The sequence below is a fragment of the Eumetopias jubatus genome, unplaced genomic scaffold, assembly GCF_037043125.1.
Source record: "Eumetopias jubatus isolate StellerSeaLion01/CBP00866 unplaced genomic scaffold, mEumJub1_p1.0 scaffold_15, whole genome shotgun sequence".
NCBI classification, from domain to species: Eukaryota; Metazoa; Chordata; class Mammalia; order Carnivora; family Otariidae; genus Eumetopias; species Eumetopias jubatus.
In genome coordinates, this window is record NW_028274821.1 from 26530067 (window position 1) to 26546706 (window position 16640).

General features: G+C 34.8%; 1 protein-coding gene across 2 annotated transcripts in view; it reads right to left on the minus strand.

The window, feature by feature from the left end:
• AGTPBP1 (ATP/GTP binding carboxypeptidase 1) overlaps nt 1-16640 on the minus strand; it is a 158104-nt gene that overhangs the window by 91433 nt on the left and 50031 nt on the right. For both annotated transcript variants that reach the window (XM_028122253.2, XM_028122254.2), the window contains exons 4-8: nt 12555-12622; nt 9590-9653; nt 9021-9167; nt 8082-8213; nt 5722-5815 (exon numbers count right to left, since the gene is read on the minus strand). In XM_028122253.2, the coding sequence (XP_027978054.1) occupies nt 5722-5815; nt 8082-8213; nt 9021-9167; nt 9590-9653; nt 12555-12622 (505 nt within the window). The remainder of the gene's footprint in view (nt 1-5721; nt 5816-8081; nt 8214-9020; nt 9168-9589; nt 9654-12554; nt 12623-16640) is intronic.

The window sequence follows — 16640 nt, forward strand, 5'->3', positions numbered from 1 at the left end:
AATTTTACAATCTAGATAATGTGATAAAATGTACATATCTATGAAAAAACTACTCAAGAAATTAAAACCAAAAACAAAGCAGTAAAGTAAAAGTTGCATACGTTAATGTGAAGGAGACCCAGCACGATGGAGTATGTAAAGGCAAAGAGCACAAACAACTAGAAGACTGAAGATGGATACTGGTTCACAGTAAAACCTGCAACAATTATCTAGAACTAGGCACAGAGTAAGTGCTCATTCATAATAAATGCTCATTAATGCTACCCTCCAGAGCAAGTCATTAATGGTTGCACTTTGATTTACTAACACAAATAAAGCAATCATATAAACCTTTATTTAAGATAACATTCATAAAAAGAAAAAAGTATATGCTTTAAAAAATATTATAAATTCAGACCTGGAACTTTCTCAAAACAATGTGAACTTTTGGTAATGGTGAGTTAAAAGTAAATGAAAACTATGAAATTACATACTGACTTTCATAGCACTAAATCATCAGTAAGAAACTTTCCATAACCTTACAATTATGTACTAAAATGCGCATAAGACTATGCAACTACCAGCATAAGGATGGCTCTGAAATTGGTCAAAATTAAACACAGAACTAAAGGGATCTTCCGAGTGAAACAGCAATACAAAATAATAGAAAAGCAAAATTTGATAAATGCCAGAAATTGTTATAGATGCCTTATATATGTGTTTTCTAGTTTATTTTTTTATAAAGATTTTTATTTATTTGTCAGAGAGAGAAAGAAACAGAGAGAGAGCACAAGCAGGAGGAGTGGCAAGCAGAGGGAGAAGGAGGCTCCCCGCTGTGCAGGGAGCCCGATGCAGGACTCGATCCCAGTCATGACCTGAGCTGAAGGCAGACGCTTAACTGACTGAGCCACCCAGACATCCCTGTGTTTTCTAGTTTAATTCTTAAAACAATCCTGGTCCACAGAACTGGCACATTTTATGGCTAAAGAAACCAAAGATTTCAGAATATAATAAATATGCCTAAGCTCCCAAAAAAGCGAGGTGCTATGGAAAATGAGTAATATAAGCCTCCTGTTGAGAAGGAAGCTTTTGAATTCAGAAATATCAGTCTCCTCCAAAAGAGATGTTGAAGTCCTAACCCCCCAGTACCTCTGAATGTGACCTTATTTGGAAAGACGGTCACTGCAGATGTAATTAATTAAAATGAGGTCATACTGGAGTAGGTGGCCCTTAATCCATCATGACTGGTGCCCTTATAAGAAAAAAGGAGACTACCTGAAGACAGACACACAAGGAGAGAACCTCATGTGAGGACAGAGGCAGAGGTTGAAATGTTGCAGCTTCAAGCCAAGAAACACCAAAGATTGCCAGCAAACCACCAGCTAGAAAGAAGCAAGGAAGGATTCTCCATAAAGGTTTCAGAGGGAACACTGGACCTACTGACAGGTTAATTTTGGACCTCTAGCCTCCAGAACTGTGAAACAACAAATTTCTGTAATTTTAAGCCACCAAATTTGTACTAGGTACTTTGTTACGATAGCCCTAGGAAGAAAATACAATCACTCGGATGCAATCACTTGCTATGAACTAATAGGATTTTCCCATCTACAGTTAAGCCTTTATTCAAAATTATAAAAATCTTAGAGTACTTTTAGAAACAGTCTTTCTCCCTGGTTGGTAGTAGTTTATAATACATTTGAACCAAATAAAAGTGCTTCTGACAGTTTCTAATCCTTAAACTACATGCTTTTGGGTTGATGTTTATTCTTCAACACCGGCAAAACTAGGATGTGAACCCAGTTTTTTCTGACTCCAAAGCTCATCATGCTTGTTTCACAGCTGCACTAGATTAAAAGAAATTATGAAGGGGTGCCTGGGTGGCTCAGTCAGCTGGGTATCTGCCTTCGGCTCGGGTTGTGATCCCAGGGTGCTGGGATCGAGCCCCGCGTCGGGCTCCCTGCTTGGCAGGCAGCCTGTTTCTCCCTCTCTCTCTGCCTACAGCTCCCCATGCTTGTGCTCACTCCCGCTCTCTCTCTCTCTGTCAAATAGATAAATAATATCTTTAAAAAAAGAAAAGAAAAGAAATTATGACGTTTGGTGCAAAGTCACTTGATATTTTCACTAAAATTTATTTAAAAGGTATTTTTTAAAAACTTAAGTACAAAAAAATTTCTGAAATTCTCTGACATGTATAAGCCAGTACAAATTTGTAAAAGTTACCAAAGAATTTTAGAATAACAAATTTATCGAAATGCACAGTCTGTATTATGTTAATTGAATAGAATTTTTTAGTTTCACTATTTTATACTTCCTCACATATTTTTCCAATCTTCTTAAGTCCCACACAGAATAATACAACCAACAATGGCTTAAAAAGCATCCTGTGGCTTATTCATTTAGGAGCAGTGAAGGAAGAAAAGCTTCAGCTCCAGGTATTCATGAAGTCATAGCTCCTTTAAATTGGAGGGTCAATCCTTATGGGGACATTCAAGAAGAACCCATTACGTCCTGGGTTGCCTCCATCTGGATTAACAGTATTTAAATCCAAAACCTAAAATTGGAAAGGAAAGGAAATCTTCAAGGGCAGCATCACCCTTCAAACATAAATAATAACCCTAACCTTATTCCACTAAACATAGGGCATTGTTTCAGAGGAGGAAAAACAGCAAAACAAATGTTTTAGATGTCAAGACTTTTTAATTAAGGGGGAGACCCTAAGATTATTAAAAATGATAAAGAGATCAAGATATAGATATTTGGTCAATGAATATTTTATTCTTATTAAAGTAAAAACAAAGTAAAAAATTTGTTTTTCTTTTTTAAATATAAATACAGGAAGGAATTTAAGGGATAATTTAGATAGCACTATTCCTTTCTGAGTTTAGACCCACTGATTTCTGCCTATTTTGGATATGTCCCCGTACTGTATATTATAATGACACTTGTGAAATGCTCTGTTCCTCCTAGGAACTTTATACTAGATTTGGTAACTGGTTAGAATAGGCTTAATATAGACCCTAAGAATGAGATCATAACCACTAAATAAAAAATAAATTATAAAGTACTTTATGAGTCAAGGGGAGAATTGGTATATAAATTTTAAAAATAATGAACATACTTTTAGTACTAACTAGAATTAATTCACAGCCACATTACTACATTACTTACCTAAACTAATTACATTGCATTCATAGGCATTGTGTTAATTAGAAGAATCATCTCATTAAATCCTCACATCAACCTTCTGATGTAGGGGCTAATACTACTATTTATAGACATGAAATAATGGCTTAAGTTAGGTAACCTACTATGTATCCTGGAGCCAGTAAATGACAGAGCTAACATGCAAATCCAGGTCTCTCTGTCTCCAGAGCCTACTCACGACACCACACCAATCTATAAGTCGGTTTTACTTGTGATAATCGCTTTTTGTTTTGTTACATTTCATCAGATGTTCTAGGATTATGTATGATCTTTACATAAGTAAAAAGTTAAGACATCCCACCAAGTAATATTAAATGAATAAATATATATGCAAGTAAGCTCCCATTTTCAAAAGGGATACAAGCTAAAATATTTGACTTTTTTTTTCACCCTGATCTTTATTTCAAGAAGAGTGAAAAGAATGGAAATGTTCTGAATTTATTTGTAAAATTTAACCAAATATTTGATGTGGGTAAGTTCTTCCTCACAAAAGAGTCACAACTAATAAAAGTAGAAAGAATGAGAAAATTAGAAAAGTCACTATTCTGCAACTCCTAAAGAAATAGTGGATCTAGACAATGTCACGAAACACTGCTAAATTATTAGGTGAGAAGTGAAGGGATCACCTCAACTCAGTGATCTTAAGTGGTGCAAGAGAGAGTACCAGCACCACATATGAAATATTTTTGACCAGAAAAAAGGAACCCAAATCCAATCAAGCCTCCAGCTCTATGGGTCTACAGGAAATTCGAGGGACATACCTACATGTTAAAGGATCCCAGGATACAGTCATCTTAATCCAGAATGTTGGGACAATCTACAAGACATCACCGAAGTCTTTCAACAAATAAATAAAATAGAACCCCAAAAATAGAGGAACTGTTATTGATTTTTAAAGATTACAAGACATAGCAATCAAATAAAATGTACAGATCTTATCTGGATTCTGACTGGAATAAGCCAACTGTAAAGAAGACATTTCTTAGACAATCAGAAAATATTAGATATTAAGGGATTATTAATATTGTTGGACAAAGAAACAATATTCTGCAAACATTAAAAGAAAAAAGTTGTGTCTGATAGTGATCATACTAAAGAACTCACAGAACAAATGTAATAGCCAATATTTGCTTCAAAATACTCCAGAAAAAAAAAAGAAAGGACAGGGAAGGAAAAACTGAGATCAAAATGGCACAATGTTGGTTACTGATGAAACTGGGTGGTGGGTATTATCCGTTCTCTTGTAGTTTTGTGTAGGTCTGTAATTATTCTATTTTTTTTTTAAGATTTTATTTATTGATTTGTCAGAGACAGAGCACAAACAGGGGGAGCAGCAGACAGAGGAGGCAGAGAAGCAGACACCCTGCTGAGCAGGGAGCCCACCGTGGGACTCGATCCCAGGACCCTGGGATCATGACCTGAGCCAAAGGCAGCCACTTAACTGACAGAGCCACCCAGGCATCCCTATTCTATTTTTGTGTAGGTTTGGAAATTTCCTAAATGTGATGAGGAATAATGTGTGCACCTTGTTTGGATTCTGATTCAAACAAACCCATTATACAAGGGCACTTTGAGACAACAGGAGAAAACTGAACACATACTGGACTTTAGTTATGTTAAGGAATTAATAATTTGGTTGAGTATGATTTTAGTATTATGGTTATTTTTTAAGTTGCTATTTAGTAGAGTTATATACTGAAGTATTCAGGGAAAAAATAAAATATATTTGGATTTTTTTTTCACAAACTTATATATGAGAATGACATCTGGGATTTGCTTAAAAATACCTCAGCAAAAATAAAAGTATAGAGGGGAAATAAATGAAACAAAAGTAGCAGAATGTTAATAACTACTGAATCAAATAAGTGATTAATAAACCTAATTCAAAATAATTTCATCCTAATATAATATAAACTCTAGGTATCTTTGAATAATTGCACAATAAAATATTTTTTTAAATAATGACTTCTAATATGCCTTAAGAAAAAAATACTAAATATAACCAAATAACTGGAAATTGCTTTAATTTTCTGAGGCTGAAAGACTTACAAATGAATAGATATATAAATATAGTAATATATATATAATTTAAAATAAGAAAAAAGAAAAAGAATGACATTATTTTGACAAAAAAGAAATGTATAAATTTAAAATACATTCAGATAATTGTGCGAATGAAGGGTACATTCATTAAAAGATTGCAAACCTGGGTAGGGAATATAGCAGGCATTCAATAAATGTTTCTGAATGAATGCTACTCTATCAATGATCATTTTCCTCTTATATTATCTAGGAATGTTGGACATCTAAATTTCCATAACACTACAGTCAATGAATGTAAAGCTTTCTAATTTTGATACACTTCTGAAGATTAAACTTTATATTGAAGAAAATCTTTATCATAATAAAATCACTATTTAAGAACTAAGAAAGGACCCTAGATATAATACAATTCAACCTGTTGTTGCACAGATTAAGATGATAAAGCCCAGAATAACAAAAAATACACCTCTATTTATACTCAAAGCATTTACTCACTTCATGAGACCCGAATTCTTCTTACTAAATGGTCCGATGATTTTAAACAGCAGCTCCACAACTCCATTTTTCCCTAAGGATACTGAATTCACAGCTAGGAGGCAGAGGAAAGGATGTAAAATGATTTCAAAACCTCAACAAGTAGAAATGTGTATTCTTGGTGATACAGAGCTGAAAACATACACAAATTCTTTAGAAGACCCAAGCCCCTCATAAAGCCTACCCTAGCCAATCACTTGAAAGGACGATTGTTTTGGGGGGGTTTTTTTTGGCTTTATTTATGACCTTGCAGGGAGATTATGAAAGAAGTTATATAAAACAACAAAATGTTACTTAAAAAAAAAAGAGTTTTAAGTTAACTCTGTTTGTTTCTTCAATAATTTAAATACCAGGTCATGGAGATTCAAAGACAAAAACAGTGTGGGCCCTCAGAGAACGCAGTATAGAGAGTGAAAAAAAAAAAAACAAATAATTACTAAATTACTTTCTAAATAGATTAAGACTTGCAGGCTATTTAGGTTACACCAGAATGGAGTCCCAAGTCCATAATGAAACTGAAGGTATCTCTGGAGAAACTGAGCCTGGGTTCACTCTTTACCAATGAAGAGGAGCTAGCTAGGGCAGGAGCTGCTCTAAGGAAATGTCTCCAGAGACAGAGATAACATGGCAAACCGAATCGAGTCAGTGAACATCATGGGTATAAAGTTACACATTAAAACATACAGTATCAGACAAAAGCTTATCAATGGAAAGATGAGGTGGGAAAAGAAGGTAAACAAATTATAGAGCCCTAGAAGTTGTTTGTTCTTTCAACTACAGGGAATTGCCCGAAAGGAACAACCAATCAGACATGCATTTTAATACAGGTCAGATGTCACAGCACTGTGACAGATTTGAGAGACATGGTAGCAGGCTGTGGTCCAGGTGGGAGGTGATGAGGACCTTGGCTAAAGCAGCTGTGGAAAAAGAGGTAACAACTGTAGAGTTTCACACAGAATATGCAAACAATTACCCAACCAGGAAATTGTGCCTAATAATTTTCAATTCTGAACAAATATATTTTAAAAATCATAAACAATTTACTAGCCTTCTAGTGGTAAATTCAGTAAGATGCCACCAAAAATGTAAGCTAAAGTCTTGTAGGATTTTAATTTCCTCTGTATCTATTTTTCCATTATCCCTTCTAATTTTATCTCTGTGCGGTCTTCCTTTTTCCTTAATTGGGGAATTCAATGGTTTATCTGTTTTATTTAGTTTTTAATTTTATTTGAGTATAGTTGACACACAATGTTACATTAGTTTCAGGTGTGCAACTTAGTAGTTTGACAAGTTTATACATTATGCTATGTTCACCACAAACATAGCTACCATCTGTCCCATTACATCACCATTACAGTATTATTTTATTTTTAATCCAATCATTTCATTTCTTAAATCAACTGGGGCTTTTTTCTAATGTATTCTTTTTTCCTCTACATTCCTCTGCTTTCCTTGTGTTTATTCCTCCTTTCCTAACTTCTTTGGTTAGATATCCAATTTATTCATTTCCTTCTATTCTTTTTAATTACGTAAGTGTTAATTATTTAAGTGGTCAAAGCTATTTTCCTATGAGCTCACCCTTAGCCATACTGTCAAAGTATAAATACAGATAAATAATCATATACATACATAAAATTTTATACATACACACGCACACACATATATATATAACCCCACATCTCTACCACTTTGAATACCATTATTCTGCAATATCATGTACTCCCCACAACTTCAATTTCAGATGTCTTGTTAACCACTCCAATCCCATAGTGGAAATAGAAAGGAACTTCATAGCACCTAGGTTTGGGACCTAGTATTAGAGAGTATATATGTGTGTGAGGAAACAATTTCTCCGTGATCTCTCTTCTCTCCAGCTTCCTCAGAGGCTGTTGTACTATTTTTTTTTTCTGTTCTGCTACTTCCTATCGATTGCTGAACATAATTAACTCCAGGTGACTACGCTTCCACATGCCTTCCTTCTCAGCTTTCCTCTCACCTGTGAAAATCCAAATAGGCGCAGCAGTTTTTCCTGCTGATACCCTCCTGTTCTTCCACATCTTTCCACAGGCTGTTACTCATCCCCTTCACTACAAGCTTTTACAAACTGCAGGAAATGAGAATTCTCAAGATTTTATCAACTCACCTTCTTACCCCACATCACTTTTGTGGTGGTGGGGTTAGGAGTTACAAAGAGTCATATTACATATTCTCTTTTCTTGTCTACAATTTTTAGAGCTCTATGGAGTTCAGGTACTTTTACATTTTCATTTTGTATAACCTGACAACACTGAGTTAACTGAAAGGTGCTCTAAAATACTTACAGTTGGCAGAATATACTCGTAAAAGCTGAAGACAAGGCAAAACCAAGCGATGATTCTGCAAATTCTGTTTGACCAAATTCAGGGTTATATTCAGAGCTCCATTAATTCTAGCTTTCACTCCAAATTTTTTGTCTGTTTTAAAAAAATGAACAAACACAATTTATTCATAACTTTTGAATGAAAATGGAAATGTCATAAACTATATACACACATACACACTTTTTAGAATAAGCATTTTAACCAAATACTTCAAAGTTTAAAAGCTCATATGTATGCCACAAAGCAATGGCAGAACTCTTAAATAATCACTATTCTAAGAGTTTAGAGAATCATTTTAATCTGTGTAGCTAGACAATTATAAACTGAACTTGGGTTCTATTCCCAGGATGCCTTTCTCTGTTAACCTAATCTAAATCAGCTTTCTCCTTGTTTCAAATCCCATGTTTTCTTGATCTGTATTTTTTAACATTTTGCATGTCTTACTTTTGTAATAATCGGTCCTACAATTTTTTATATCTCTTTTGGTCTTGACTAGATCATAAGCTTTTTAAGCATTGAGACTGTGCAATACAAATATGACTATTAATGAAAAGCAAACACATTTTACCTCCATGTTCCTCAAAGCATTCCCATCCATATTCCCTCCTTCCAACTTCAACAATATATATCCTTTACACACACACACATGCAAGCACACAAACAGCGACACACTTGTGATTCTGATATTTTTCTTCCTTTTTTCCAGTCTATGTAACAGAATTCCTCATAAATTTAGTATCCTCAACTTTGCAGGCCACTAGCTGACTGTAAAAAGGAGTCCATGACTAAGATCAAGAAAAAGCAGTACCACGTTAGATTTTCAAAATTTACCAAATTTCAAGGCAAACAGAATCAATGTCACAAATAGTTCTAAGATAAAAACACAAGTGGAACCCTCACCTTTAGGTCCAATCTTTGCAAGAATAGAATGAATCTGTACCATCAACTCCTCATTCGGGGGAGATTCTTTGCTGGCATTCATAAGTAGCTGCAACAATATCTGTGAACCACCTTTGGTGACCAAGAAACTCGCTCTTCGACCTCCACCTAAAAAAAAAAATTGTTTTTAATTGTTTAAACAGCAAATCCTCCCATAAAATATTAGACATCACAACTTGTTAGCATTCAATATTTCAAATGATGACTTCTGAAATCAAACACCTCAAAATCAATTTTTTTTTATTTCATTAGTACTTTAGTTAGAAAATAGCAAAGAGGGTAAATACAAGTGATGCCAAAATTCTACAGTCAAGGCTCTGAAAATGGGTTTTGGGGTGGTTTGAGGGATCCTGGAAGACCCCTCAAATCAAAAACAAAGCAACAATAAGAGTATGACATTTCAGGTTCCAAATTCTGATACTCAGAATAGCTTCTATAGAAGTATCAGAAAATTCCAAATAAAGTACACATGATACATTGTTGATCACTGTTTACAAACGGAAATTAGACCAAAGAAAACAAAAACTTACCAGCTGACACCAGCTCAACAAGAATGCTTAAGATATTAAGTGTAGTTTGAAGATCTTTCGTGTTCTGAAATAAATAGTTTATTTGCTGTATTAAACCATTGTAAATCTGTGATTCCCAAACCTTTTCTGTTCCTGCTGTGAACTACCTGTATTTTTACAAATGGCCCTTCCAATTTCCCTAAGGACAAATGTATTTGGGCTGGCACTATTCTCACTTACCACTTCAGTAGTTTCTTCTTGCCCTTGAAAATGTTTTGCAAGTCATCTGAGCTATTGTTTTCTTAGTATCAACACTATTACAAGAGGAATTAATTTGTCATTTGAATTTATCATCTTCTACCCAATAGATAACCCAAATAAATGAATCAAAATGTAAAAAGCACTACAATGTATATATGGTGACCACCCAGTCACCTAGCTCCCCTCTCAGAAGCCAACTGCATTATCAGTTGCTTGTGTATCCAGCCAAAGATAATGTGCACACATGAAAGAAATCCATGTAAATATATGTGCATATACAGATTTATTTCTCCAAATGGTAGTGCCCTATGGATACTATTTTATATTGACATTTTTATGTATCAATAAATAATTTCTTCACCCTTTTTTAAGGGCTACCATATGGATTCTATCCATCATATGGCTATGCCATTGTTTATGAAACCAGTCACCTACCAATGGAATATTTGTTTTAATCTTTTGCTACTAAAAAACTGCAACAAGAAATTAACATGTTTATACAGAATCAAGTACGTCTCCATATGGGATAAATTCCTAGAATTTCTGGGTCAAAGAATATGGGCATTTACTAAATTGTTCATGGAGTAATTTACACTCCCACCAACAATGTAGAAGAGTAACTATTTCCCAAAGTCTCGATAACCAATCTAGTAAGAGAAAATGTTTAAACACTGTACTTTGGTTACATCTCTCTTATTAAAAGCAATGCCTGGATAAAGAAAACCACAGAGAAGCAGAATTATGGCCTATTTAAGGAACTGCCTCACCCCCAAAGTATAGGAATTTTAAATGTTTATACAGAGGAATTTGAGAATTGTTATGTATCGGTAAACTGGCATGGGACCCTTATTCCTCCCCTTTCCAAAAGGGAGTGAGTGTTGTCTCCACTTCACCATTTTTAGCTTATAGATTAATGGAGCCAAAAAGCCATATCCAGACCAGTTAGAGGATTACACATTAACCAGAAACCCTTGTCTCAGCATTGGAGGTATTCCACTTATTGGACCATCAACTCACTAGAGAGGAATTTGGAAGAATGAGAGGGACAGACATGTGTTAAAGAGAAGAGTGGACTGTGGCAGAATATTGCTTGTGTCTAGCAAACAGGTCTCATCTTCTTCCTGGGTACACAGCCAAACCACATTTTCCAGCCCTTTTGTAATTAGGTTTGGGCCATGTGACTGAGCTCAGGCCATTGGAACCTGAATGGAAGCTGCACTGTTATCTCTAGGCCTTACCCAGACAAGTCTCCCATACATAATTCACTGCCTCCCACCCCTGCTGACCTCAATAAACTGTGATAAAGCAAACAAACGAATGGTGTTCAATCTCAAGTGCCATTTGCATTTCTTTCCCTGGGAACTGTCCATAATGTCTACACATTTAAATCAATGTCTATTGATTTAATTTTTCCTTACTGATTTGTAAAAGTTCTTTAATATGTTAAAGAAATTTTACAAGTTGAAACATTTTTTCCTCAGTTTGCCAAGTGTCTATGGTGTTTTTTTTCCCACATGCTTTAGTTAATATAATTGAATTTATCAATCTTTTCTCTTTTATAGCTTCTGGGTCTTTGTTCATATTAGAACACCCTTCCCTGTTTTAAGATTATTTAAAAATTTCTATTACTTCCTCTAGTATTATGATTTTATTTTCCATGCTTAAATCTTTGCTATAGATACAGAATTTACTTCAGTGTAGAAGTAAGGATCCACTATTCTTTTCTAAGTGGCTACCAATCTGTCCCAGCTCCACTTAATAAATAATCACTCCAGTTTTCACTGATCTGAAATGCTACCTTTCTTAAGTGGTTTTAAATTGCCATATGATTTTAATTTATTTTTGGACTTTCCATTCTGCTACAATGATGCTATATTGATGTCTATTACTAAGGCACAATTTCTAAACTATTTAAATTCCTAAAGTTTTATATAATGTTCTCTGGTATTTGGTGCAGCTAGTCCTTTCTCTTTTCTTTTTCAGAAACATCCTTTCTACTCTTATTTTCTCATTGAACTTTAGAAACAAAACTGTTGGTATTTTTACTGAGATTACTTTAAACTGACAGATCAATTTAGGGAAAAATGACATCTTGTATCATTTTTAATAGGAAGTAATTCCTATCAAAAATATGAATTAACGCCCTGTTCTTTTTTTTTCCAGTTCTATTGAGATATAGTTTGACTTATAATACTATGTAAGTTTAAGGTATACAACAAACTCACTTCCTGTTCTTAACACAGCACTGAATAAAATTTAAAATCCTGATTCTGAATATATCCTGCTGATCCACCCAGAAATTTCACACTGGGATAGAAATTTAACTGTTACCAACATAATATAGTTATTCAACCAATATATGTAGTAAACTGAATCACAAACATATATCATCTAAAACAATACAATAAATGAGAATTTCCAATATCAATCATTTATTTTAAAGATTTATTTCCAGCTAATGCTTTATTTTGTATTACCAATTAGAATGGCATGTTAAAATTTAAAATATGGTTATCATTACAATCATAGGGAAATATACTTAGAGGTTTACCTAATATATATTAGAATGTTTCTGTCACCATCCCAAGTGATAATTTAAAACATAAAACTAACTTCCATTCATTAGCTTTACCTCTAGGATAAAAATTTTATACTTCATATATACATTTTTTTCTTCTACTAGATGGTATTACAGTTACAAAATTAAAGCCTGCCAGTGATTTACCTCTAGGGTTGACAGCAGAACTTCCATTCCTGTAGAACCTTTGGCTGTCATTTCTCTCCTTGTTTTTTCTGAAAGGTATAAAAAAGTTTTCTTCTAAAACAAGAAAAAATTACATATAGCTTAATTCTATAGCTAATGTAGAACCAACATGACTCCATTGGTCTAGCAAACATTCTAAATTGGTTTTTAGATGTTCCTCCCTCTGATGTTGCTAATTCTACTGGGTGGGAACTTCCAGATCTCAGTTTACAAGCCCTTCCTTGCATTTAATCATATCTCATATCATGAACTAGATGGATCCCTGTCAATCCATCTATAATTTTAAAATCAACAATACAGTATGAGTACCAGAACTAGTGGTGAGGTAGGAGGTGGTAATGGCAGGCCTCTTTATTATCTTTACAACTAAAACTAGAAAATATTTCATCAAAATTGGTGAAAACAAAAACCTAGTACTATTTTCAAATGTTTTTACTGAATTAATACTATTTTAAAATTCTGAATTACACAAAAATAAAAACTAAGGAACAAACAAAACTTGCTTCTTCTGCCAAGAATCTGTAGACCAGATCACTCAGATAAGCCCTTTCATCTGAGATGGGGTGGGGAGAAACTATAAATTTTTCTACTATTTTTTTTAAAGATTTTATTTTTTATTTATTTGGCAGAGAGATACTGAGAGAGAACAAGTAGGCAGAGAGGCAGGCAGAGGGAGAGGGAGAAGCAGGCTCCCCGCTGAGCAGGGAGCCCGATGCGGGGCTCGATCCCAGGACCCTGGGATCATGACCTGAGCCGAAGGCAGCCAGCCGCTTAACCGACTGAGCCACCCAGGCGCCTCTAAATTTTTCTACTATTTAAAGGTTTCTAGAGCTTCTCCACTATTCTTTTCCTTTGATTAACAAGACAAGAAAGGTAGATCCTAGGCCAACACTTAGGTAGATCACATACAAATTATATGTACTTGACCTATATATTACTTCATTTATGATTTACTTTAACCCTCCAGGAGGATAATTACTCTTTTCATAGACCAGAAATTTGAGTTCAGAAAGGAGAAGAAACCTGCACAAAGTCATTGAGCAGGTAAGTGAAAGAGAACAGGTGACCCAGGTGTTTCTGAACCCAAAGCTTACAGTCTTTCATTGATTTCATGTATTTCTAAAAGAGCCACAGAAATCATTCTTTTAGGCAGGACTGTTGTACAAGAGACTTGTTAACCCTCTCCAACTGTTTCACACCTGAATATTAGTGCCAGAAATTCTTCTAATATAGGATGACAATGCCATTTCTTTCACACTTCAAGATTTTAAAAACAGAACACAAATAATCTATTCTCAACACAGCACACATTACACACATTACACAATAAAGTTCAAGAGATTGATACTACCAAATTTTTTCTACACAGAGATAATCAAGCAGTCTAAGACCAGAATGAATGAAGCCGAATGAAGCCCTGATGGGGGGAGGGGGAAAAAGTCAGGCTAGGCCTTTAGAACATCACACTTCTGCCCAAAGCAAAATCCTGTTCAACTTCCATTACAAATAAACAAAAATCCCTATGTGGTATAGTTTTGACACATACAAATTACACATTTACAATTTCACAAGAACATGAAGTATATAAGAATAGGAGTCACAAAATCTCAGAAAAAAACTCTTCAGTCTGATATCCAGCTGAAAATCAGGTTATTCTAAATTAGAAGTTATTAAAGGGACAAATGTGCTCAGAGAAGTTACAGTATAATATTATTTGTGACAACTATCAGTAACTACCTAGAAAATAAAAACAGAGATTAGAAATCATATTTTTCTTTAAAACAACAATCTCATGCTATCATGCATCATCTTGGGTCCAGATAATGAACTTTGTAAAACTGACAAACACCTTACAATCTTTCTAAACACATTGCATAAATGATCTAAAGATCTAAAACAGTTCATCTCTACATCCTGTTGCCATAATTACTAATGCTTAAAAGAATGACAAATTTCTTTACCTATAAAAAAAGGGGAAACTCATTAATATTTGTAAAACCCAATTCCTTTTTTAAAAGTGATTCCTCTCCTGACCTTTCATCATTTCCCTGGCCCAACTGCCTCCATCAGTAAGTATGAAGCTGTAAAATAAATATCGTTTAACTATCCACAATGCACTCTTAACATTTTAAATAAGACAACTGATTTAATGTTAAAGCCAAATGATTTTTCAATATTAATCACACAGAAAGTCAGAAGACTGAGATCTCCTCTACTAACAAACCATTATTTTTTCACCTTCATGGAACAAATCAAAAACTCCCATTATAACATCCACGATCATGTAGTTTACTCCTCACACTAAATGAAAAGTAGCCACTACAGTTTTCTACGCTACTCTAGACTCTGTCATCATCTAAGAAGACTTCAATGTCAATGTGGATGATTCATTCAAATACCTAGCTGCATAGCTTCTTGACCATGTAACAACAAAACCCTTCCCCCTGTGCTCCAATTTATCAACCCTCTCAATTCTCAGACCTCAAATTGCCCTACCTCTGAAATCTTAACCTCCAACCTCCCACTCTCAGACCACAGCCTTCTAATACTCCTATTCCTCTTTGCTTTCTAAAAATTAGGGAAGCCTCACTGTCCCTTTCATGGAAACTTCTAACTCATCAGTGGTAGTGCTGTTTTCCCGCAAAATCAGTTTTAGACATACACCGCTTGGATTCCAAGGTTCACCTCTTAAACATCCTCCTGTGAATGCTTGTAATTAAGTAAAGGCTAATATGCACATTCTCTATTCCTACATCACAGTAAAAATAAGGCCACAAGAATTTCTTCTCCTAAGTTTAAGATTTTTACCACCAAAAAATTCACCATTTCCATCCTCATTTGGAAACACAAAACTACTGTTTTCACTTATCTCAACTCTCAGCCATCAACATCTGCCCTACCATAGCCCACAGCTATTCCAAAATGTGTGCCAGTTCTCAACCTTTGCTCTCAATCTCTGGACCTCTGTTCCCAACTTTCAGCATCTACATTTCCCTCAGTGAATTGAGACAAAGTGATCAGTCAACCACAGATAAAATCCTATAAAACAATGACCAAGTTCCATACACTCATGTACCCAATCCTTGACGATTCTGCATTCCTTTTTCCAGTCTTGAGGAGGGAAAGGGGATGTGTCGTTTCTACTATGTTTTAAATGCCATTCTTTCTACCTACTTCCAAACCTATGGCTTCAACCTCTACCCACATACTGTTTTCTGTTTTCACACATATATAACAAACCTTATTTTAACTTGCCTCCTCCTCTATTTCCTTCTGGTTTCTCAGTGAAACTCCCCCCATGACAGAAAGTCTACACGCCCTGTCATTATTTCATTTGCCAATGACATTACAGCATAATGCAATCTTCCTTCTAATTCCGCCACTTGAAAATGCTCTTGTTGTGGCCAATAATTTATTAATTGTCAAATCAAAAAGATCTTTATTTTAACTAACCTCTCTATGTTACTTAAAATTGCTGATAATGCTTCCTCTGTTGGCTTTTCTAAAACAGTCCTTCCCAGTTCTTATACCACTACGTGCTTTCTTCAACACCTTCAATAATCTAAATGTTCTAAGAGGCAAGAATTTTAAAGCAGGTATTATAATTACGTTCAATTACATTAAGGAAAATAAGCTCACTATGAACAAAAAGATAAGAAATCACAAGACAGAAAAATAAAAAGTATAAAAAAGAACCAAATGCACATTTTAGAAAAGAAAAATACAATATGTGAAATAAATATCAGATAGACATAATGGCAGAATGCAGAGGAAAAAGGCAGTGAGCCTGAACACAGAAAAAGAGAAATTATCCAATCTGAGTAACAGAAAGTATTAAGATTGAAAAATAGGAGCCTCACATTGCCTGGGTGGCTCAGTCAGTTAAGCGTCTGTCTTCAGCTCAGGTCATGATCCCAGGGTCCTGGGATCGAGCCCTGCATGGGGCTCCCTGCTCAGCGGGGAGTCTGCTTCTCCTTCTCCCTCTGCCTCTCCCCCTGCTTGTGCTCTCTCTCACTCTTTCTCTATTAAGTAAATAAAATCTTAAAA